This window comes from Artemia franciscana, chromosome 8 (assembly GCF_032884065.1).
Source record: "Artemia franciscana chromosome 8, ASM3288406v1, whole genome shotgun sequence".
Taxonomy (NCBI): domain Eukaryota; kingdom Metazoa; phylum Arthropoda; class Branchiopoda; order Anostraca; family Artemiidae; genus Artemia; species Artemia franciscana.
Window position 1 is genome coordinate 39,868,894 of NC_088870.1, and position 26,530 is coordinate 39,895,423.

The window sequence follows — 26,530 nt, forward strand, 5'->3', positions numbered from 1 at the left end:
TTCATTTGAAAGAAAACCTCATTTTTGTTTGATCAAACAGTTCGTGGTAACGAACTGTAGTAAGGAGCGATCCGGCTCAATAGTAACCAAAACTCTAAAAAATTGAATTTTGATATCAATAGCTACATCAAAAGAATCGCATTTTAATGCTGATTTTAAATGTATAAGTTTCATCAAGTTTAGTCTTACCCATCAAAAGTTACGAGCCTGGGAAAATTTGCCTTATTTAGGAAAATAGGGGGAAACACCCCCTAAAAGTCGTAGGATCTTAACGAAAATGACACCATCAGATTCAGCGTATCAGAGAACCCTACTGTAGAAGTTTCAAGCTCCTATCTACAAAAATGTGGAATTTTGCATTTTTTGCCAGAAGACAAATCACGGGTGCGTGTTTATTTGTTTGTTTTTTTTTTTTTGTTTTTTTTTTCCCCAGGGGTCATCGTATCGACCAAGTGGTCCTAGAATGTCGCAAGAGGGCTCATTCTAACGAAAATGAAAAGTTCTAGTGCCCTTTTTAAGTGACCAAAAAAATTGGAGGGCATCTAGGCACCCTCCCACGCTCATTTTTTTCCCAAAGTCAACGGATCAAAATTTTGAGATAGCCATTTTGTTCAGCATAGTCGAAAATCATAATAACTATGTATTTGGGGGTGACTTACTCCCCCACAGTTCCTGGGGGAGGGGCTGCAAGTTACAAACTTCAACCAGTTTTTACATATAATAATGGTTATTGGGAAGTGTACAGACGTTTTCAGGGGGATTTTTTTTTATTTTTGGGGTAGGGTTGAGGGAGGGGGCTATGTGGGAGGATCTTTCCTTGGAGAAATATGCCATGGGGGAAAAAATTCAATGAAAAGGGCGCAGGACGAATCTGGTCACGTTAGAAAAAAACGTCAAATTCAGAGCTTAATATACAATGCTGGGTGTTCGGAGCCTCTCTATTATGGAGTATAATTTGAAAATAACACAACTATACGAGCGATAAAACATATATACCACAACCATAACTCAACTAACGAAAGAACTGCTAAGAGATAACACAACTATAAAGCGAAAACAGGTGAAAACTAACGGGAAAATAAACGAACTAAGAGGTGGAAGGGGCCCAGAGGAAAAATATAATCCTTTTTCAATTTTGAGCCTAACTTCCGCAAAGGAGTAATAATGTCAGAAGCCCAGAAATACCGAATTATTTTCTTTTCAAACAGTTCGTGGTAAAGAACTGTAGTAAGGGGCGACCCGGCTCAATAGTAAACGGAACTCTAAAAAAGATACATCAAAAGAATCGAATTTTTACGCTGATTCTAAATATATAAGTTCCAATTAATTTAGTCTTTGTCATCAAAAGTTACGAGCCTGAGAATATTTGCCCTATTTTGGAAAAAAGGGGGAAACATCCCCTAAAAGTCATAGAATCTTAACGAAAATCACACTATCGCATTCGGCATATCAGAGAACTCTATAGCAAAAATTTCAAGCTCCTATCTAAAAAAATGTGGAATTTCATATTTTTTGCCAGAAGACAAATCACGGGTGCGTGTTTATTTGTTTGTTTGTTGTTGTTTTTTTCTTTTCCCCAGGGGTCATCGTATCGACCAGGTGGTCTTAGAGTGTCGCAAGAGGGCTCATTCTTACGGAAATGAAAAGTTCTAGTGCCCTTTTAAGTGATAAAAAAATTGGAGGGCAAATAGGCCCCCTCCCAGGCAAATTTTTTTCCAAAAGTCAACAGATTAAAATTTTAAGATAGCCATTTTGTTCCGCATAGTCGAAAACCATAATAACTATGTCTTTGGGAATGACTTACTCCCCCACAATTCCTGGGGGAGGGGCTGGAAGTTACAAACTTTGACCAGTGTTTACATATAGTAATGGTTATTGGGAAGTGTACAGACGTTTTAGCCAAAAAAAAAATTAATATACTAATTTCATTTCAATAATTTATGTGCGGAGAGCCAAAATCAAACATGCATTAATTCAAAAACGTTCAGAAATTAAATAAAAAAAACTAGTTTTTTTAACTGAAAGTAAGGAGTGACATTAAAACTTAAAACGAACAGAAATTACTCCGTATATGAAATGGGTTGTCCCCTCCGCAGTCCCACGCTCTTTACGCTAAAGTTTGACTCTTTGCCACAATTCTACTTTTTAAAACAATTAAAAACTTTAGCGTAAAGAGCGTGGGACTGCGGAGGGGACAACCCATTTCATATACGGAGTAATTTCTGTTCGTTTTAAGTTTTAATGTCGCTCCTTACTTTCAGTTAAAAAAACTAGTTTTTTTTATTTAATACCAAAATAGGACTAGGACAAAACATGCCGGTATTAATGGAAGAACGTATTGAAAAACTTCACAAAAACAATACCTGAAATGTTCATGATTCTCGCAGTATAATTCCACTTAAAAGTTGGATACGTGAAATATTCTTATCTTATTTGAACATTACTTTTCAAAAATATTTATTTACCAATGCAATTGTTGAAATCTTTTTCTCAAAATACAATATTTAACTGTAGTTAAACACAATTTAATTAAGAGTGAAAATTAATGAATTCAACCTGATTTCAAAGTTGTGAAAAATTCAAAATTATGGCCCAAATATTCCTTTTTTTGTTAAGAAAAAAGTTGTTGTTGTTGCTTTCATTTGGGGGGGGGGGGTCATTCCAGGATGATTATCATTCTCGAAGAACTGTTAGAAAACGTCGAAATTAAACATAAACGACGGGCGGTTAAAGACTGGCAGTTTCTACTACATTTAAGAGTCACATATAGTTCAGCTCGTAGTAAAGACTATAAGTAAAAAGCAACCCTTGTAAATATCCATCTACTTTCATTGTAGCTATGGGATTCTTTTTCTTCAAGGGAGCTTTCTGGATACTATTCCCTGATAAAATTGTCATAACGTTTTCTCAGAATACCACACAGAACTGTTGGTAAAAAGACAGGAACACCAATTTGAAGAATTGCCACCAAGATTTTTTTAAAATGCCATTTTTGGTATTTTATTGAAAAATTGAAAAAAAAACTGTGCATGTTTTCCCCCTAGAATTCTTAAATATCTTTTTTGAATCTTCGTTGAAAAGGAAAGAAAACAATTTTATACACACAATTATACTGAATTTATAATGCGTATCTTCTAATTGCATTTAAAGATACAAGTCACTTAAACTCAATTTCTGTGTGGAAAAAGGAATGTCTCAAGTGATTTCGAATAATTAGATTTCGAATAATGAAACCCTTTCTTTAAGTTGCTTTTTCAATTTCCACGTTTGTTTTTTGAAGATATAAGCGGGGATTACCTTACTATTAGTTTTAGTGGGCTTAGCTATTTTTCCTGGTTCCTTCTATAAAATTGATTTCATATAATCTCATCCTGAAAGAAGATTAACAAGTATGACGGGCTTAGTAATAATGATATTAACAATAATTTTGTCGAATCAGGTGAATAAAATCAGGTGTATAATTGTTATTTGTGGGACCTGAAGCATGAATGAGTGTCTCAAAACACAAATAAATAAAATTTTTGCCATGACGAGGGGTGGATTTTCGTTTGAAGAAGGGAATCAAACCTGTGAGGCAACGGTTCTCTAAGAAGGAATCCTAAGGAATAATTTTGGGTGGATTCTAACTATCTCTCATGAATATGGATGGTTTATTTTTTCATCAGACATCAGGTCAATTGCACTTCAATCTTTTCGGTCAGTTAAAAAAGAACTAGAACTTTCGATTTCAATTCAAATGAGCCCTCCCCTAGTATTCTACGGCTATTAGTTTGATATGATCACCACTGGAGAAAAAAAGCAAAAAAAAACATATAAAAATGTATTTTTGATCTTTCTTCTTGCAAAAAAATTAAAAAATCCACATTTCTGTAGATAGAATTTTGAAACCTCGAGAATTCGGTTCTCTGATACGCTGAATCTGTTGTTGTGATTTTCATTAAAATTGCTTGATTTTGTCCCCCTGTTTTCGAGAGTCAGGCAAATATTCTTAGGCTCGTAACTTTTGAGGGGTAACATTAAACCTAATGAATTTTGTATATTCAAAGTACGAGACGGCTAGCAGAATAAAAAAAAATTAATACATTGTGCCCACATCGCTCTTTACTTAGGCAGTGCTATTACACTGCCCATGATATCAAATATATAAAATTCATTAAGTTTAATGTTACCCTCAAAAGTTATGAGCCAAAGAATATTTGCCTGATTCTCGAAAAAAGGGTGAAGAAATGAAGCAATTTTAATGAAAATCACACAACAGATTCGGCATACCAGAGAACCGAATTGTTGAGGTTTCAAAATCCTATCTTGAGGAAGAGAATCAAACTAGTGAGGCCACGGTTCTCTATGAAGGAATCCTTTGGACTAATTTTGGGTGGATTTCTGACAATCTCTCATCAATATGAATTGGTGATTTTTTCATCAGGCGGCTCGCACAATTAATTACACACCTGGAATGTATCTTCTTAGTCAAATTTCTATAAATCTTTGTTTTATCTTTTGAGTGAGTTTTGGCAACCGGACAGCTCAAACTTTCAAAACAGATAAAATTCTTTAATATTCTGGTTTCATTGTTACTTTTTGAAATTGTTCACCTTTTGTTGCCAATCTTACACCATCCAAACAAAAGATGTTAGCACCCAATTTTACCAGCAATTACGTTCCCACGAGCAAAAGAGGTTGTTACCAAATGTTGTAAGAGATTCTTTCTTACAAATAGAGTTGTTACAGGAAAAGTCTAACCGCAAAATTTCAAAATTAACTATGCAAAGCAGAATGTCTAGCATCTAAGTTGTAAGCATTGATGGAGGATCCAAGACTGTTGATGCTCAGGGTTGCCACCACGGTCAGTTCTTAGGAGAAAATAAGAAAAAACGATGTTTTTACATTCAAACATAATAAGTTTGCATCAAATCATTGATTTATGTTTTCTGTCATTAATTGTAGCTTGCGCATAAGTGATAATTCATCAAGTGCTGAAGCTCCCAAAGTGCTGTCAAAGTGCTACAACTGCTAAAGTCTTACGAGCTGCACAGCGGTTTTCGGTGCTATAGTCAAAAAATTGATTGTAATAGTACTAAAATAACACTTTCGTGTTACAGGTGAAAACCTTGCTGATGCTATATTGTATTGCAGCACCAATACTAGCCAGAAGCACCTTATGACCTTGATGCCCAAATTTGGAAAATATCTTTGACAATTGCTAATGACTTTATTAGAAGTTGAATTCGGTGCTACAATGGATCAAGTCTCGAGATTTTTAAAACATACAGATACCGAGACATTCTCTGAAAATGAAATGACGAAAATAGGCTGAGTATAAAAGGCAAGGGCTATTCTAGTCCTAAGAGAGGGCTGTGGCTCTCTACATCACCATGAACTTTTTTCTCTGCCCCACCATTAGATGATAATCTCAGCCTCCGAGGCCTCAAGGTGGCGTGGATGTGACAAATTTTAAGTTCGCCTAACCAGAACAGTGAAAAGCGTTGCAAGGTGATCTTGAGGGGTCAGATCCTTCGAGGAAATCATTGCCAATTACAAGACAAAAATTGTAAATGGGGCAAAACACCGTGCACACGCAAAACACGCAAACACACAAAAAAAGTGCAAGACAGAACACCATGTAAATGGTATGGAGAAAGGGTATAGAAAATGCGGTGTTACTGTTGAATTATACAGTTTAGCAAGAATTATTCGGTTGAAGCGTTTTTTTTTCGACAACCAAAGCAAAAGACACACCACACTTTTTTTCAAGGTTGGAAATCAACGACAAACGGGTTTGTTTTATGGATAGCCCAATTGGAAGACAAAGATAAACAAGTTGTTCAGCTGGACTGACGGAGTGGGACCCGCATTACCCCAATTAAATAGAAGAACCTCAGATTTCTTATAGTTCCAACTCCAGTTTAGAATATTCATTGTTAAATACACTTAAGTTTTTTTCGATACGCTTTATCGACCTGCTAAGATTAAGAATATCATCCGCATGACAGACAAGTGTCACGTTAGTTGCTACCTCAACGCACGAGGATATGCATTTTGATTGAGCACCCAAGACACCGTTGTTAAAAAGATTATGAAAAGTCATAGCATCTAATCGCATACCCTTATAAACAGAAACAACTATTCAGATCATTCGATAGTCTTCTGGGACAAGAAAGTCTGTTTTGCAGAGCATGTATTAGATTAGATATATTGGAAAACGGTAACTTAACTTGAGTTGTAATTTTAATGCGTACTTTAAGCCGTGAATATAAGTTTCTCAAGGCATGAATAGCAAAGGAGATGAACACCTCTTTTTGTCGTATGAAGGAGCATTACTCCGTGCACCAATGAGACAAATGAATGCTTAACATCTTTCGCTGCTGGAACGAGACTTTCTTGGGCCAGTTCCGCATCCAACACCAAGTGCATCAGCACAATCTGTTTTATTCTGAAAACTGAACTGGTATGGAGGAATGCTGCATCTCCTCTTTAATTCATGAACAAAAAGCAGCTCAAACAGTTTACAAAATGTAGTTGAGATTGCTATAGGCCTAAAGGCCGAACACTGAATGTTCAATTTGCCTTTCTCGGGGATGAGAGTAAGATCACTAGTGCAAAAAAAAAAACCGGTAATGTAAAAGTATCAAAATTATCTGTGTGAGCAATCCTAGGTGTGATATAAGCAAAGGGGTTCTATGGATAACACTTAGTGCACTTATATTGTGTTGCACAAGCGGTGTAGTAACATGTAGTGCTCGTGACAAGCTGTAGCAATATCTGCTATTCAAACAGTTAAACCCATCAAACAGTTCGTGGTAACGAACTGTAGTAAGGAGCGACCCGGCTCAATAGAAACCAAAACTCTAAAAAATGGAATTTTTATACCAAGAGCTACATAAAAGAATCGAATTTTAATGCTGATTTTAAATATGTTAGTTTCATCAAGTTTAGTTTTACCTATCAAAAGTTACGAGCCTGAGAAAATTTGCGTTATTTTAGAAAATCGGGGGAAACACCCCCTAAAAGTCATAGAATCTTAACAAAAATCACACCATCAGATTCAGCGTATCAGAGAACCCTAATATAGAAGTTTCAAGCTCCTATCGACAAAAATGTGGAATTTTTTATTTTTTGCCAGAAGGCAGATCACGGATGCGTGTTTATTTATTTTTTTTTTTTTTACTGATTAGAACTATCTTTAGTAACTACTAATTACAAAAACTATAAATACACACAACCGCCCTGGGGAAGGCTCAAAGAGCCTGATGTTGGACGGCTGTTTGTTTTTTTTCCCCAGGGGTGATCATATCGACCCAGTGGTCCTAGAATCTTGCGAGAGGGCTCATTCTAACGGAAATGAAAAGTTCTAGTGCCCTTTTAAAGTGACCAAAAAAATTGGAGGGCACCTTGGCCTCCTCCCACGCTAATTATTTTCCCGAAGTCAACGGATAAAAATTTTGAGATAGCCATTTTATTCAACGTAGTCGAAAAACCTTATAACTATGTCTTTGGGGATGACTTACTCCCCCACAGTCCCCGTGGGAGGGGCTACAAGTTACAAACTTTGACCAGTGCTTTACATTCAACTATTTATTCTACGACTTCTGTGATTCAGGGGTCATTCTTAATGAATTGGGACAAAATTTAATCTTTAGAGTAAAGAGTGAGGTACTGACGATGGGTTAACCCCTCATATATGTAATAAAAATATGAGATTACAAAAGTCCGTACCGTAAGCTAATTTATAAGTTACATTTATCTCTTACTAATAAAAACATTCGTAAAAAATTTAAAGTTGTAGTTGCCTATTTAAGTAACCAAAAAATCGCAGGACAACTAGGCTTCCTCCACCGTTCATTTTTTTTCTCAAAATCATTCGATCAAAACTATGAGAAAGCCATTTAGCCAAAAAAATAAACTTGCAAATTTCGTGTTAATTATTCCTCTGTGAGAGCCAAAATCAAAACATGCATTGATTCAAAAACGTTCAGAAATTAAATTAAAAAAAAAGTTTTTTATAGCTGAAAGTAAGGAGCGGCATTAAAAGTTAAAACGAACAGAAATTACTTCGTATGTGAAAGGGGCTGCTTCCTCATCAACGCCCCGCTCTTTACGCTAAAGTTTTTTTCTGTTTTAAAAAGCAGAGTTGAGAGAAAGACTCTAACTTTAGTGTAAAGAGTGGGGCGTTGATGAGGAAGCAGCCCCTTTCACATACGAAGTAATTTCTGTTCGTTTTAACTTTTAATGCCGCTCCTTACTTTCAGCTATAAAAAACTTTTTTTTTATTTAATCAAAAGTTAAGAGCGTGAGGGAATTTATCTTGTTTTCAAAAAGGGGTAAAACACGCCCTAAAAGGCACAGAATCCTAATGAAAATCACAACATCAGACTGAGCGTATCATAAAATCTTATTATAGAGGTTTCAAGCTCCTATCTGCCCAAATGTGGAGTTTTGTGCTTTTTTCCAGAAGAAAGATCACGGATGCATGTTTATTTGTTTATTTGTTTGTTTGTTTTTCAGGATTGATCGTATCGACCCAGTGGTCCTAGAATTTAGCAAGAGGGCTAATTTGAACGATATTCAAAAGTTCTAGTGACCTTTTTAAGTTACCTAAAAAATTGGAGGGCAACTATGCCCCTTCCCACGCTCTTTTTTTTTTTTACCAAAGTCACCGGATCAAAATTTTTAGATAGTAATTTTGTTCAGCATAGTTGAAATATTTAATAACTATATCTTTGAGGACGACTTAATCCCCCACAGTCCCAAGGGGTAGGGTCACAAGCTATGAACTTTGTCCATCTTACATATAGCCTAGTATTGGTTATTGGGAAGTATACAGACATAGTTGACATATTTAATAACTATGTCTTTGAGGACGACTTTATCCCCCACAGTCCCAGGGGGAAGGGTTGCAAGCTATGAACTTTGCCCATTTTACTTATAGCCTAGTATTGGTTATTGGGAATTATACAGACGTATACTTACGCTAAAGAAACTTGAGCTCACTCTTACGCTATAGTGTCTTTTTTAACTTTTAAAAGAGGTTATTATTCTAATTAAACCTCCTTTATGATTCAGAAGTCATTCTTAAACAAATGGAACAAAAATCAAATTTAAGTTATTATAAGGTTATTATCAGTTAAAAAAAGTAAAATTATTATGTAAATCCCGTTTTAGTTATTCATGTTCGGTGAGCCAAATTCAAAACTTGCACTAATTCAAAAACGTTCAGAAATTAAATAAAAAAGAAGTTTTTTTTAACTGAAAGTAAGGAGCGACATTAAAAATTGAAACAAACAGAAATTATTCCGTATATGAAAGATTTTTGTTTAGATTTGGTTGTCCTATAAAGTAGAGTTGTGAAAAAGAGTCAAACTTTAGCGTAAAGAGCAGGGTGTTGAACTATTAAAAGAGAAGTTAAACTTTAGTTTCAAGAGCAACACCCAGTGCTCGTTAATTTTATGGATAAATGGTTTATCTTCCCGCGCTAATCATGTGATAAGGTACGAGTGCACCACAGCACGTCAATATGACCTCTGTAACTGGAAGGCTCTCTAAATATCCTTTCAATAGTTTAAAGCTGTTTGGCAAGTTGAGAATTTTGGCTGATAGCACGCTAGTCCTATCTGGGCCAAATTTGTAGTCTTAGGGGACAAAATGGAAGGAATTAGCATTTAGCTGCGTCATAATATATTTTGTTGCCCAAACAGAATGCTAGAACTTCACATTTTTTTAAACAAATCCTCTCCCGGTAATCTATGGCCACTGGTTCGATACAATCAGCTCTCCAAAATAAAAAAATGAAAAAAAAGAAGAAAAAATAAAGAAGCATCCGTGATCTTCTGTCACTGGAGAAAAAAGAATTTTTGTATTTTTGTGATTAGCCCCTTGCAACCTGATGTCCATGGTTTTCAGATAAGTTAAATTTCAGGATATAATTTCTTCAGTATCACTCCATTTTTAAAAAAGATGCTAAAAAAATATTCAAAATTTTCTTTTACATAGTAATGACGTTTGATAGGCAGTTCTTAAATTAATGGGTTTTAATCGAACATATTGAATCGTATTAAAAAAAATTCAGATTATCAACCCCAAATTTCCAAAATACTTTTATACTATATTAATTACTGGCTTAGTAAATATAATTTAATAGAGTGACTGATTGGAAAAGGGTCAGATTGAACGATAGCCGATAAGAATTTTTAAATCAGATGCTCGAAATCTGTTGAACTCGGATATTGACTGTATCAAACAGTTCGTGGTAACAAACTGTAGTAAGGAACGACCTGGCTCAATAGTAACCGAAACTCTAAAAAACGGAATTTTTATAAAAATAGTTACATCAAAAGAATTGAATTTTAATGCTGATTTTAAACATATAACTTTCATTAAGTTTAGATTTACCCATCAAAAGTTTCGAGCCTGAGAAAATTTGCCTTATTTTAGAAAATAGGGAAAAGCACTCCCTAAAAGTCATAGAATCTTAACGAAAATCACACCATCAGATTCAGCATATCAGAGAATTCTATTGTTGAAGTTTCAAGCTCCTATCTGCAAAAATGTGGAATTTTGCATTTTTTGCTAGAAGGCAGATCACGGATGCGTGTTTATTTGTTTGTTTTTTTGTTTGTTTTTTTTCCCAGGAGTGATCGTATCGACACAGTGGTCCAAGAATCTTGCGAGAAGGTTCATCCTAATGGAAATAAAAAGTTCTAGTGCCCTTTTTCATTGACTAAAATATTAGAGGGCACCTAGGCCCCCTCCCACGCTAATTATTTTCCAAAAGTCACCGGATCAAAATTCTGAGATAGCCATTTTATTCAGCGTATTCGAAAAATCTCATAACTATGTCTTGGGGGACGTCTTACTCCCCCACAGTCCCCGTGGGAGGGGCTACAAGTTACAAACTTTGACCAGTGCTTACAGATAGTAATGGTTATTTGGAAGTGTACAGACGTTTTCAGGGGGATTTTTTGGTTTGGGGGGTTGAAAAGAGGGGGATATGTTAGGGGAACTTTCCTTGGAGGAATTTATGATGGGGGAAGAAAATTTCCATGAAAAGAGCACAGGATTTTCTAGCATTATTAAAAAAAAAACAATGACAAAATAAATGTGAAAAAGTTTTTTCAGCTGAAAATAAGGAGCAGAATTATAACCACTTAAAACGAACAGAAATTATTACGCATATGATGGGCTCACCTCCTCCTAATAACTCGCTCTTTACGTTAAAGTATTTTCAGTAATTTCAACTATTTATTCTACGGCTTTTGTGATTCAGGGGTCATTCTTAAGAAATTGGGAAAAAATTTAAGCTTTAGTGCAAAGAGCGAGGTACTGACGAGGGGGTGAAACCCCTCATATACGTAATACAAACATGAGAATACAGAAGTTTGTTACGTAAGCTAATTTATAGGTTACGTATATCTTTTACTAATAAAAACATTTGTAAAAAATTAAAAGTTCTAGTTGCCTTTCTAAGTAACCAAAAAACCGGAGGGCAACTAGGCCGCCTCCCCCGCTCCTTTTTTTCTCAAAATCGTTCGATCAAAACTATGAGAAAGCCATTTAGCCAAAAAAATAAATACGCAAATTTCTTTTAATTATTCATCTGCGGAGATTCAAAATCAAAACATACATGGATTCAAAAACGTTCAGAAATAAAAAAACAGTTTTTTTTTAACGGAAAGTAAGGAGTGACATTAAAACTTAAAACGAATAGAAATTACTTCGTATGTGAAAGGGGCTGCTTCCTCATCAACGCCCCTCTCTTTACGCTTAAGTTTTTTACTGTGTTAAAAAGTAGAGTTAAGAGAAAGAGTCAAACTTCAACGTAAAGAGCGGGGCGTTGATGAGGAAGCAGCCCCTTTCGCATACGAAGTAATTTCTGTTCGTTTTAAAGTTTTAATGTCGCTTCCTTACTTTCCGTTAAAAAAACTGTTTTTTTTTATTTAATCTAGGTAACAGACTTTCTCTTCAGAGCTGCTAGGCGTGGATACATCCTATAAAAAGTTCAATTCAACATTACACAATTCAGAAAAGAAAGAACAAAACAACACAACAAAGCCATATACGTTTTTGGAATATGATTATATCAAAGGCTGCCACTCCTCATGAAAAGAAACAAAAAGAAAAAGAAAATAATTCAGAAAAGAAAGAACAAAACAACACCACAAAGCCACGTATGGTTTTGGATATAATTGGATCAGGGGGTTGCCACTCCTCAAGAAAAAAAAACAAAATGAAAAAGAAAACAATTCAGAAAAGAAAGAACAAAACAACACCACAAAGCCACATACGTTTTTGAATATAATTAGATCAAGGATTGCCACTCCTCAAGAAAAGAAACAAAAAGAAAATAATTCAGAAAAGAAAGAACAAAACAACTCCACAAAGCCTCATAAGTTTGTGGATATAATTAGATCAAGCGCTGCCACTCCTCAAGAAAAGAAACAAAAAGAAAAAGAAAACAATTCAGAAACAAATGAACAAGACAACAGCAAAAAGCCACATACGTTTTCGGATATAATTAGATCAAGGGCTACCCCTCCTCAAGAAAAGAAACAAAAAGAAAAAGAAAACAATTCAGAAAAGAATGAACAAGACAACACCAAAAAGCCACATACGTTTTCGGATATAATTAGGTCAAGGGCTACCCCTTCTCAAGAAAAGAAACTAAAAGAAAAAGAAAACAATTCAGAAAAGAAAGAACAAAATAGCACCCCAACGGCACATACATTTTTGGATATAATTAGATCAAGGGCTGCCACTCCTTAAGAAAAGAAACAAAAAGAAAAATAAAACAATTTAGAAAAGAAAGAACAAAACAACACCACAAAGCCACATACGTTTTTAGATATAATCAGATCAAGGGCTGCCACTCCTCAAGAAAAGGAAGAAAAAGAAAACAATTTAGAAAAGAAAGAACAAAACAACACCACAAAGCCACATACGTTTTTAGATATAATCAGATCAATGGCTGCCACTCCTCAAGAAAAGAAACAAAAAGAAAAAGAAAACAATTCAGAAAAGATAGAAAGAACAAACAACACAACAAAGCCATATATGTTTTTGGATATAATCAGATCAAGGGCTGCCATTCCTCAAGAAAAGAAACAAAAAGAAAAAGAAAACAATTTAGAAAAGAAAGAACAAAACAACACCACAAAGCCACATACGTTTTTAGATATAATCAGATCAATGGCTGCCACTCCTCAAGAAAAGAAACAAAAAGAAAAAGAAAACAATTCAGAAAAGATAGAAAGAACAAACAACACAACAAAGCCATATATGATTTTGGATATAATCAGATCAAGGGCTGCCATTCCTCAAGAAAAGAAACAAAAAGAAAAAGAAAACAATTTAGAAAAGAAAGAACAAAACAACACCACAAAGCCACATACGTTTTTAGATATAATCAGATCAAGGGCTGCCACTCCTCAAGAAAAGAAAGAAAAAGAAAACAATTCAGAAAAGGAAGAACAAAATAGCACCACAAAGGCACATACATTTTTGGATATAATTAGATCAAGGGCTGCCACTCCTTAAGAAAAGAAACAAAAAGAAAAAGAAAACAATTTAGAACAGAAAGAACAAAACAACACCACAAGGCCACATACGTTTTTAGATATAATCAGATCAATGGCTACCACTCCTCAAGAAAAGAAACAAAAAGAAAAAGAAAACAATTCAGAAAAGATAGAAAGAGCAAACAACACAACAAAGCCATATATGTTTTTAGATATAATTAGATCAATGGCTGCCACTCCTCAAGAAAAGAAACAAAAAGAAAAAGAAAACAATTCAGAAAAGATAGAAAGAACAAACAACACAACAAAGCCATATATGTTTTTGGATATAATCAGATCAAGGGCTGCCATTCCTCAAGAAAAGAAACAAAAAGAAAAAGAAAACAATTCAGAAAATAAAGAACAAAACAACACCACAAAGCCACGTACGTTTTTGGATATAATTAGATCAGGGGGTTGCCACTCCTCAAGAAAAAAAAACAAAATAAAAAGAAAACAATTCAGAAAATAAAGAACAAAACAACACCACAAAGCCTCATACGTTTTTGAATATAATTAGATTAAGCTCTGCCACTCCTCAATAAAAGAAACAAAAAGAAAAAGAAAAAGAAAAAAATTCAGAAAAGAAAGAGCAAAACAGCACCGCAAAGCCACATACGTTTTTGGATATAATTAGATCAAGGGCTGCCACTCCTGAAGAAAAGAAACATTGCAAGAAATAGGTCTGAACCAGGCATATACGCAGATTTTCTCTTGGGTGTCGGTGCAATGGTAAAAAAAAAAGCCGTTTCCATTTGACAATTCCCCATCAAGTGTCCAGAAATCTGTGAAAAATTGAGCTTCAGGGGGGGGGGTTGCAAGATTTCGAGATCACCTACAGAGATCCCTTGTTTGAGCAACAGTCTTCATTATTCCTGGGTGGAGATATTTCTAAATTCGATGTCACTTATTACGTATATTACGTTTTACGTAATATACGTATACGTAATAAACATTATTACTTATTACGGTATTAAACATCTAATGCTTTTTCGCTTAATTTCGAAGTAATTCTTTGGAATAATTGAATTCATTAAATCTTTCTTATATCGAAGCTGTACTTACATAATACGTCGTGGCCATGGAAATTTCTAACATCATAACATAATGACGTAAATGCTAAAATGAACAAAGAAAGTTTTCCTGGATTTCTCTCATCAGTTCGAGGCCTGGAAAATATATTTTAAGAAATTAATTATTTTTTATTATTTATATGTCTTAAATACCTTCTTATCTTATTTACTTCTTATTTAAACTAATAATTTGGCAGCATTTAAATTGAAAAATATTTCTTAAGAAACTCATTAGTTTCACCCTCTATCGTCTGACAGGGTGCATCTCCTTTAGACAGAGATACCGTTTTCTAATACTTTTAGATCTTATAATACAATATTGCACCTTGTTAGGATAGGTTAAAAGAACTATTAAAGAAACCGTCCTGGCTGGGTGGATTGGTGCGCTAGATTCCGGATCTTGTGTCTGAGAGGGCGAGGGTCCGAATCCTAGTGTACCCAATTATTTAATTTGGGATGGAGGTTAGTGGCGTGACTCTGTAAGCTCAGCCAGAGTCGACCCAACTCTAAATGGGTACCTGGAGAAATCTGGGAAAGGTAAACAGGAAGGGTGTGCGAAAGCACAGGATGGTTGGCCCCCAGCCCCCCTCGCACTTCCTGGCTGAAGTGCTAAGAAAGGGAGATCAGGAACGCCGGTAGGGACTCTAAAGTCTAATTCTTACCTTTTTTTAACTGTACAGATATTCCCTCCAGTTTTGTTTCCCTACAGTTACCTGCTCTTTCCTTTCTCGCATTCCCAGAGCTACGCGCACTCGCGATTTAGGAACCAGATTTAGAGAAAATTGAGCTGAAGCTTATTTAAAATTTTTGAATTTCTAGGAATGAAAAAATAACTAGTTTTTCATATAGAAGTAAAGACTCACGTTAAGACTTTTAACCAATAAAAATTGTATCAGACATATGAGTGGGGTTGCCAACTCCCTTAACCCACGCTAATGTTTTGCTAATACTTTTTGCAAGCAATTAAGAGTGCAACATATATCATTAAAATTACTTTATTTTCGGTGGATTTTGACAAATTTTTATTTACTTTGAATCACACTTGTCTTGTATTAGAGCAATTCATTATTGAAGCATTTAAAAAAGTCAAACTTTAGCGTAAAGAGGTTTGGTTGAGCAAGGCAGCAGCCCCTTCACACAAAAGACAAATTATGATTGTTTTAATGTTTTTTTCTTGGTAATGCCAAAGTTAGGGGAACTGGTGCCCTCTTATTTTTCTGGTCTTAATAGTACAACTTAAACTTCGGACAACAATGCTTAAAAAATAAACATTCATTGTTGTAGGTCATTAGCGGCTCTTTTTGTTTTTCCCTCCACTGCTTCAAAACCTAAACACTAATTTTTCCCAATAAAAAAACTTTTCCGCAATGAGGAGTGAGCAATTACCCCCGTCAGTAAACAAATTGCACAATGAGTCTAAATGGGCATAAATTATGTAAAGTGTGCCTTGGGTATGTTATCTTGGTTGTTCGATCAGCTTGGAACTCTTTGGCATTGTTACCTAATCCAAGAATTGACAGATATTTTCGGTATATTCCTGAAACAACAAACGTACCAAGGGAAATCAAAATTCGTTATATAAACCCACGTTTTAAAACTCCTTACCAGCAATATTCTGGACATTGCTTTTGGCATTGATTTTAACATTACCAGGAAATGTTAAGGGCGAGAGCATACTTCTAATGTTGAATTAGTAGGAGGGGCAGAGGTAATTTTAGAGTCACTATGTGTATCCGTATCGTCAAATTAGCACATCTTCAATATCTTAGGAACGGCTTGGGGGGATGGAGTTGAAGCTTCAACTAGAATTGGGAAGACTTCAGAAGACAAGTAGACTTCAATTTTTGTGCTGGGGTGGGGGTAGATTTGCTAAAAAAGATTTCCTCGATCCGTCTGAACAATTTACAACACTAGAGTCTATTTACGCTTAAGTAGCGAGCAAAAAAAAAACATTGCGTTTCGGCTGGTCATCAAGATAGAGTATCTTGTGTATCTTAGGAACTGCTTGGAAAATTAAGTTGTAACTCTCAGGGAGTGTTGCGGATCCAATATGTTTGGAAGAGGAATAAGACAGGGTGGGGTTCTAATAAATATTATTTTGTCGAAAATAAAACATGAAAGTAAACCAATGCGATTAAAGCGCATTTTTTTACACAGAAATCTAGGAATTCTCCCTCTTTGCTTAAATTGTAATGTGAGGTCTTGTTTTCCGATAGATTTTGAATCACAGGGCTGTCTCGTCTTTGCTTTAGTCAATTAGTTAAATGATAAATTGATAAAAAAAAAGAAAAAAAAATGATTCTTGATAAAAAAAACATGTTGCACATTCTGACATTTCATTTTCATTATATTCTTTGAAATATTAGCCATCACTCCTCTTCAGCTTTGTTTTTATTACATCCTATGAATAAACGGCAGCCTTCCAACTTTTTCTAAATATTGCTTTGAACATTTTGTTAGAAGTGACAATCGTCCCTGTTTTGTCTCTTTGTCCTTGTCCCTGCCTCAACCTGCTTTTTACACTAAAGACTGGCTTTTTGTCCTGATTCCTTAGGAAAGAATATACACAAGGAACTCAAACACAAAAACCGTTGATTTTGAATGAGAAGCATTTTTTAAAAAAGCTTTAAGACTTTAGTGTAAAGAGCAAGGGCTGACGAAGGGATGTACAAAATATTTCTGTTCGTTTTAGGTGTTAATTTTGCTCCTCAATTTTAGTTGAAAAAAACTTGTTCTTTTTTTAATTTAAAAGACACAAAAAGACATCTATGGTTAAAGTTAGCACATCTAAATAATTACTACTTGTACTAATAATAACTCACCGCAGCACCAAGCGGCCTGAGGCCAACACAGCTACGCACGCTCCTCCTCCAACCCAATCTATTCAAAGCTTCCCTCTTTACACCCTCCAAGGAAGTTCCTATTTCCTTTAGAGCTTTATTTATGACACCATCCCACCCCTAACGAGGATGACCTGCTTTCTGTTTAGCCCTAGAAGGTTGACCGGAAAGGACAATATTCGGCAATATGTCATCCTTCATCCGCAAAAATATGGCCTAGCCATCTCAACCTTTATTTCATTTTAGCCCTAGAAAGCGGGATTGAACTACATTTTTCATAAAGCCTACTGTTTGAAATATGGTCAGTCAGCCGGGTACCCAGAACAATCCGTAGACAAATTCACTGGAAAACATCTAGTAAATTTTCATCCGCTTTTTGGAGCACCCATGCTTCAGAGCAATATTTGACCCCTGTCATCACTGTAGCTTCCAATATTCTAATCATGATTTGCAGACTTATCTTACTGTTCTTCCAAACTTTTTTAACTGTGAAAATATACCCTGAGCCTTGACTATTCTACTTTTAACAGATTCACTTTTCCCATCCTCTTTATTAACAATACTACCAAGGAAAGTGAAGCTTCCCACCTGATCAATCTTTTCGTTACCCAACGTCACCTATTCGTCTGCACTTATTCCTAGCCTTAGTGACTTAGTGTTCTTAACATTAATTTTCAAATCTATTCTAGCACCCTGAACTTGCAAAACTTCTAAAGGTTCATTCATTTTGCTCACACTTTCATTTAATATGCTTTAATCATCAGCATAATATAAGTCCAGGAGATTTTTCCTCCTTATTTGATTCCGTGATCTCCCATTGTCTTTCCATTTTTAAAATTACTTTGATACTTATGGATGACGTTTTCCACCCTAAATTTGAGGTTTTTGTAAAAAAAATACTTTATGCATTTTTTCATGCACTTTTTTCATACTGTATGCATTTAATTTCTCTTAGATGAGTTTAAAATATGCCTGATGTATTATGAGAATTACTTTTTTTCTCATTATTAATGCTACAGTTCGGTGACGAATTGTAAGTAAGGAGCGATTTGGAAAATCATTCATCAAAACTCTAAACAACGAATGTACAAAAGATAAAACAGTTCGTGCTAACGAACTGTATGTAAGGAGCGACATGGCTCTATAGTAGCTGAAACTCTACAAAATGGAATTTGATATCAATAGACATGAAAAAAAGGCTTCTTACGCTGATTCTAAATATATAAGATTCCTTAATTTTAGTATTACCCATCAAAGGTTACAAGCCTGATAAAATTTGCTTGATTTTCAAAAAAGGGGAAAACACCCACTAAAAGTCAAAAGATCTTAATAAAAATCATACCATCAGATTCAGCGCATCAGAAAACCATACTATAAAGGTTTCAAGCTCCTATCTACAAAATTATGGAATTTTGTATTGTTTGCCTTGAGAAAGATCACGGATTTGTGTTTATTTCCTAGGATTAATCGTATTCGAATTTGAACATTCGAACGGAAATTTAACGTTCTAGTGCTCTTTTTAATTGACAAAAATACTGGAGGACAGCTAGCTCTCCTCGCACCCCTTTTTTCCCAAGTAGTCTGATCAGAATCTTGAGATGACCATCTTGTTCAGTATAGTTGAAAGTACAATAGCTATGTCTTAGGTGATGATATGTGCCCCCAGAACCACTAGAGAGAGGGCCACAAAGTATAAATTTTGCCCATTGTTTACATACGGTATTTGTTATAGGAAAGCGTACCAACATTTTTCAGGGGAGAGGAGTTCTATGGAAATGGATATTCTACGCAGAGAATTTCCCATCGGGTTTGAAGTTTCGGAGGGTGAACTTTCCAGGGGAAATGTTACACAGGGAATTTGTCACAATTCGTTTTATTTGTCTTACTTTCTCGTTGACGACCCCGTTTTACATGTGGAGATGCTTCGGGATAATTGCTAGGGGAAATTTTCAATAGATTTGGAATTATCTGGGGGATTTTTAAGCGGGGAGAATTTCCCACGGAGAAACTCTCCATTGGGGAAATATCAACAGGAGAAATTCTTCATGTGAAAATTTTTCTGCAGGAGAAACTTCTATTTGGTGGGGGGAGGAAGGATTTCTGGAAAATATTTTTCACACAGTGGGAATTTCCCCATGACCTTAAAAAGGATCAGAAATTAAATAAAAACACGCATTAAACTTTCTGGGGGAATTCGGTGCTAAGATAGAATTATCCGGTGGTAAATCCCCGGTGCAAAAATTTGACATGGGAGGAGCTTTCTATGGCAGAATTTTCCTACGGGGGATTTTCACAGAGGTGGGATTTCCTGGGATTATTTGAAAAACGGTCTGAAATTAAATAAAAGAAACAAGGTTTTTTCTACTGAAAGTTAGTTGCAACATTAAAACTTAAACCAAACAAAAATTATTCTGAACATGAGGAAGGCTACCCCGCCTCAATACACCGCTTCTTATGCTAAAATTCAACCTTTTATATCAATTCTTTATGAACGTTCTATTTTTATAGAACGTTCTTTCAAACAGTTCGTGGTAACGAACTGTAGTAAGGAGCGACCCGGCTCAATAGTAACCAAAACTCAAAAAAATGTAATTTTGATACCAATAGCTACATCAAAAGAATCGCATTTTAATGCTGGTTTTAAATATATAAGTTTCATCAAGTTTAGTCTTACCCAACAACAGTTACGAGCCTGAGAAAATTTGCGTTATTTTAGAAAATAGGGAGAAACGCCCCCTAAAAGTCATAGAATCTTAACGAAAATCACACCATCAGATTCAGCGTATCAGAGAACCCTACTGTAGAAGTTTCGAGCTCCTATCTACAAAAATGTGGAATTTTGCATTTTTTGCCAGAAGGCAGATCACGGATGCGTGTTTATTTGTTTATTTGTTTTTTTGTTTTTTTTTCTTTTTCCCAGGGGTGATCGTATCGACCCAGTTGTCCTAGAATGTTGCAAGAGGGCTCATTCTAATGGAAATGAAAAGTTCTAGTGCCCTTTTTAAGTGACCAAAAAAATTGGAGGGCACCTAGGCCTCCTCCCACGCTAATTATTTTCCCAAAGTCAACGGATCAAAATTCTGAGATAGCCATTTTATTCAGCGTAGTCGAAAAACCTTATAACTATGTCTTTGGGGACGACTTACTCCCCCACAGTGCCCGTGGGAGGGGCAACAAGTTACAAACTTTGACCTGTGCTTACATATAGTAATGGTTATTGGGAAGTATACAGGCGTTTTCAGGAGGATTTCTTTGGTTTGGGGGAGGGGTTGAGAAGACGGGGATATGCTGGGGGAACTTTCCTTAGAGAATTTGTAATGGGAGAAGAAAATTTCCATGAAGGGAGAGCAGGATATAGGCTACTAGCATTATTTAAAAAAAAACAATTAAAAAATAAAAGTGAAAAAGCTTTTTCAGCTGGAAGTAAGGAACAGCAATAAAACTTAAAACAAACAGAAATTATTACCCATATGAGGGGCTCACCTCCTTCTAATACCTCGCTCTTTACGCTAAAGTATTTTCAGTAATTTCAACTACTTATTCTATGGCTTTTGTGATTCAGGGGGTCATTCTTAATGAATTGGGATAAAATTTAAGCTTTAGTGTAAAGAGCGAGGTACTGACGATGGGGCGAATCCCCTCATATATGTAATAAAAACATGAGAATACAAAAGTTCTTTACGTAGGCTAATTTATAAGTTACGTAAATCTTTTACCAATAAAAAGATTCGTAAAAAATTAAAAGTTCTAGTTGCCTTTTTAATTAACCAAAAAATCGGGGGGCAACTAGGTTTCGTCCCCCGCTCTTTTTTTCTCAAAATCATTCGATCAAAATTATGAGAAAGCCATTAAGCCAAAAAAAAATATGCAAATTTCGTTTTGATTATTCCTCTGCGGAGAGCCAAAATCAAAACATGCATTGATTCAAAAACATTCAGAAATTAAATAAAAAAACAAGTTTTTTTAACTGAAAGTAAGGAGCGACATTAAAACTTAAAACCCACAGAAATTACTTCGTATATGAAAGAGGCTGCTTCCTCATCAACGCCCCGCTCTTTACGCTAAAGTTTTTTACTGTTTTAAAAAGAAGAATCGAGAGAAAGAGTCAAACTTTAGCGTAAAGAGCGGGGCGTTGATGAGGAAGCAGCCTCTTTCATATACGAAGTAATTTCTGTGCGTTTTAAGTTTTAATGTCGCTCCTTACTTTCAGTTAAAAAAACTTGTTTTTTTTATTTAATATGAATAATGAACGTTCTTTATTCTTTATTATCGTGAAACACAAGGACCATGTACTTAGAATCATAATCTTTATTGAAAGTTCTTAAAAAACTTCAGCTTAAAAAGAGGGATATTGAGGAAGGGGCAGCCCCCTAATATACAGAACAATTTATACTCGTTCTTCAATAGAAAAAAACTTTTTTTTTTCATTAACACACCAAAAGGATTGACTTTTTATGCTGATTACAAACATATAAAATTCCTTAAGTTTATTTTTCCCCAAATTTCCAATTTACTACGTTTTCTTTCCCATACTCATCCAATCAAAATTTTGAGCCAGCCATTCTGTTAAGCATAGTTTGAGGGTTCAGCGAATATGCATTTAGGGATAAGGACATCCCCACACCCCCTGGGGAAAGGGCTGTAAGTTATGCAATTTAGCCATTGTTTGCAAACACTCGTAGTATTTGTTATTGGGATGTATACAGACATATTTCAGGGGGTATTTTCTGCAGGAAGGGTTATTATCCACAGGGAGAGTTTTCCTAGGGGAGGGAAGTTTCAAGGGTGAATTTCTAGGAGAAACTTTGTATGAGGGAATTCGCTAGAACTATTTTACGAAATTATTTTTATTTGTCTTACTTTCTCTTCGTCGACTACATTTTACCTGCGAGATTTCAGGGGGAAATTTTCAGCAGGGTTGAAATTACCTGGGAGATTTTTTCCTTGGGTGAGAAATTTTCCGTGGGAGAAATTCTCCGTGGAGGAATTTTCTGACGGAGAATTTTTTTTTGAGTGGGCATTTCCTGTAAAATTTCCAGCAGGGGGGGGGGGTTCTGGCAATATTAAAGAATGATCGGAAATTAAATAGACAACAAGTCTTTTTTTTTCTAATGAAATAGACTAAAGAGATTTTTCCAGGCGGAATAGTGCAAAAGAAATTTTTAGCTAGGATGGAATTGTCCGGAGAGATTTTACGCAGGGGGAACTTTGGAGGAAGTTTTTCGTGAAGGAACTTTCCTTGGAGAGGGGGAGGAAATCTTGGTATCATTTGAAAAACGATTAGAAGTTAAACAAAAAACAGATTTGTTCAACTGAAAGTAGGGAGCAGCATTAAAACTTTTACAGTGTTAAAAAACTTTAGGTAATGGGCGAGATATTGAGGAGGGGGCAGTTCCCTCTCGTATACGGAACAATTTCTGTTCGTTTAAGTTTTAATGTGTTTCCTTACTTTCAGTTGAAAAACTTTTTTTTTTACTTTGTTTAATTACATATGCAGAATCGAATGCTCCGTATTCCGGATAGTCCAGTAATTAATCAAGCTTACCAAGTGAGATATAATTTGCTTTTCAAAGGCATTTTCTGTTTCTAGGACACATGGATACAGTGAGGCTCAATATGGACGCGTTTTGAAAAATTTGGGACACTTTGGATTGACGAGGAACAAACGACCAGAGCAGCCTTTTTCCGTGCGGCAACCGCTTTTTTCCAAAAAGGATTCTTATTAGTTTTGAGTTGGACCATCTCTTAAGAGATGCTTATGCACTAAATCCATGTAATTAGCTTTAATTACTCTCACATTCAGGCAATTTAATCCAATTTTCTCAAAAATTAACCCAAAGCGCTGAATCTAATTTTTTCATTGATAAACATCGCAATTATGTATCGTATATTAAAAACAATTGTTTGAATGGAATCTAAGCTCCTTAATTTCTCAAGGTGTGTGATTCATCTGATATCACGTATCGAATATCGAGTTATCAAGTTGCCTACCGACATTACTGTCTTCAGTATTGTTTTTACCTGGTGCAACATTTTAGAGTATCGAGCGTCACTTTTTATTTAAAATGTAGCGTAGATAGTATCTACAATGGAAGCAATTTCTTATTAAAGTAGCATATTTCTTTGCATATCTTTATATCTTAGCCATTGTAACGTTAGCCATACTCTTATAGATAATTCTTATAATTTTATATTTACATGGCAAATTCCAAAGTTTTGTTGAACTTTTTCTTTGAAATCTTTTTTGAACGGTTGGAGGTGCAGCACCACAGTCGGTGGCATTTCTAGCCTCTTGGTTCCCATTGGGCTCATATGGGCTACACTCTGGACTGAAATAAATTTTTTTTAGAGTTTCTATCGCTTATTCCTCCATGCATTCTTTGGGTATCAAACATTTCGTGGTAACAAACTGTAAGTAAGGAGCGACCCTGCTAAATAGCAACCGAAATTCTAACAAACGAAATTTTCAAGCTAATAGATATATTGAAAGAATCGGATTTTTATGCTGATTTCAAACATGTAAAATTTCATTAAGTTAGTCTTACCCATCAAAGGTTAAGATCCTGAAAAAAGTATCATGATTTTTTAAAAAAAAGGGGAAAACACCCCCTAAAAGTCGTAGAATCTTAAATAAAATCACGCCATCAGATTCAGTGCATGAAAGAACTCTACTGTAGAGGTTTCAAGCTCCTATCTGCAAAAATGTGGAAATGTGTATTTTTTGCACGAAGAATGATCACGGATGCTTGATTATTTTTCTTTTTTCCAGGGGTAATTTTATCATCCCAGTGGTCCTAGAATATCAGGAGGGGACTCATTCAAACGGAAATTAAAAGTTCTAGTGCCTTTTTTAAGTGACCAAAAAATTGGAGGTCAACTTGGCCCCTTTTTCTTAAAATTGTCCGATTAAAATTTTGAGATAGCCATTTTGTTCAGCATAGTTGAAAGGCCAAATAACTATGCCTTTGGAAATAGCATAACTCCCACAGTCCCTGGAAAAGGTCTAAGGTACAAAATTTGCCCTGGAGCAAATTTTTTTACGTACAGTCTTTGTCATTGGAAAGTATGCCTACACTTTGTGGGTAGGGGTGGGGTAAATTTTCTGCTGGTAGGAGTTTCCACTGGGATAATTTTCTTTGGGAAGAGAAGTTTCCAGGGGGTAAATTTATCAGGGTAAATTTCACGCTGGGAGAATTTGCCAGAATTCCTAGACAAAATTCTTCTTATGTCTAGTTTTCTCTTTGCCGGCTCAATTTTACCCGTGGAGATGTTAAGGATAATTGTCCAGGGTAAATTTTCACCAGGGTTGAATTGTCTAGAGCATAAATCCGTGGAGGCAAGGGATTTTACCATGGAGGTGTAATCAGTTTTCCTAGCATTATTTAACAAGCGATCAGAAATTAAATAAGAAAAAAAACAAGTTTTTTCCAACTTAAAGTAAAGGAGCAACATTAAAACTCGAAACGAACAGAAATTATTACCCGAGCCACAGCACACATTTAACCAAGCCTGAGCCACAGAATAGTCTCTCTATCTTCTTAAAGTCTCCTAAACCTGTCCATGAGAGATCCCTTGCAATATGAAAACAAGAGCTAAGAGCTCATATGGCACTTGTGACGAGGTCGGAAGAGCCAATAGCCAAGAGATCATATGGCATGAACTCTAGTGAAATTCTAAGAATCAATAGATTGATTTAAAAGGAAAATCAGAGGCTTAGTGACGGTCGGGATTTAAAAAAAAGAGCTCTGAGACACGGGGCCCTTCCAAATATCAAAATTCATTAAGATGAGACCACTCACTCATAAGTTAAAAATACCTCTATTTTCTAATTTTTCCTCTCTCTTCAGCTCCCCAGATGGTCGAATCGGGGAAAAAGACTATATCAAGTCAATTTGTGCATGTCCCTGACACGCCTACCAATTTTCATCGTCCTAGCACGTTTAGAAACACCAAACTCGCCAAAGCACCGGAACCCCCCTAACTACCCCAAAGAGAGCAGATTCAGTCCGGTTACCGTCAATCACGTATCTACGATATTTGCTTATTCTACCCACTAAGTTTCATCCCGATCTCTCCACTCTAAGTGTTTTCCAAGATTTTCGGTTTCCCTTCCAACTTCCCCCCCCCCAATGCCACCAGATCTGGTTGGAATTTAAATAAAAGCTCTAAGACATCTATTCCTTCTAAATATCAAATTTCATTAACATCCGGTCACCCATTTTTAAGTTAAAAACCCCTCAATTTTCTAATTTTTCCGAATTAACACCGAATTATGAAATATAAGATCTTTCTATAGACCAAGTTTCATTAAGATCCGATCACCCATTAATAAGATAAAGATACCTTAATTTTCAAGTTTCCAATACTTTCGATTTCTCCCTACAACCCCCCCCCCCCAATGTCACCGGATCTGATCGGGATCTAAAATAAGAGCTCCAGAGCACAAGATTCTTCTAAACAACAAATTTCATTAAGATCTGGTCACCCGTTCGTAAGTTATAAATACCTTATTTTTCTAACTTTTCCGAATCAACCCCCCCCCCAAACCCCCCAATGACACTTGATCCGGTCGGAATTTAAAATAAGACCTCTGAGACACGATATCCTTCTAAATATCAAATTTCATTAAGATCAGATCACCCGTTCATAACTTAAAAAACCTCATTTTTTCTAATTTTTCCGAATTAAACTCCCCCCCTCACTCTCTCCCATACGGTCAAATTGGGGAAACGACTATTTCTAAATTAATCTGGTCTGGTCCTTGATACACATGCCAAATTTCATCGTCTTAGCTTATCTGGAAGTGCCAAAACTAGCAAAACCGGGACCGACAGAGAGACCGACAGAATTTGTGATCGCTATATGTCACTTGGTAAATTCCAAATGCCATAATAACGGATAAAATATAATTTCACTAGATTTCAACTTAAACGAAACTATTGAGATATCTTAATAAAGATCTATTAGGATCCGGGCGGTCTACGAAAGTTATTTTACACGGAACCATGTGATAATTGAGTTAGAACTTAGAAGACCGCATTGCTCAAATTTTTTCCACCAAAAGTAAAAT

At 35.6% G+C, this 26,530-nt stretch overlaps 1 protein-coding gene across 1 annotated transcript in view; it reads right to left on the bottom strand.

Annotated features, from left to right (window-relative positions):
- Positions 1-26,530, bottom strand: part of LOC136030416 (uncharacterized protein CG3556-like) — a 173,594-nt gene that overhangs the window by 124,886 nt on the left and 22,178 nt on the right. Inside the window, exon 5 of the mRNA XM_065709381.1 lies at positions 14,613-14,716. Within this exon, the coding sequence (XP_065565453.1) occupies positions 14,613-14,716 (104 nt within the window). The remainder of the gene's footprint in view (positions 1-14,612; positions 14,717-26,530) is intronic.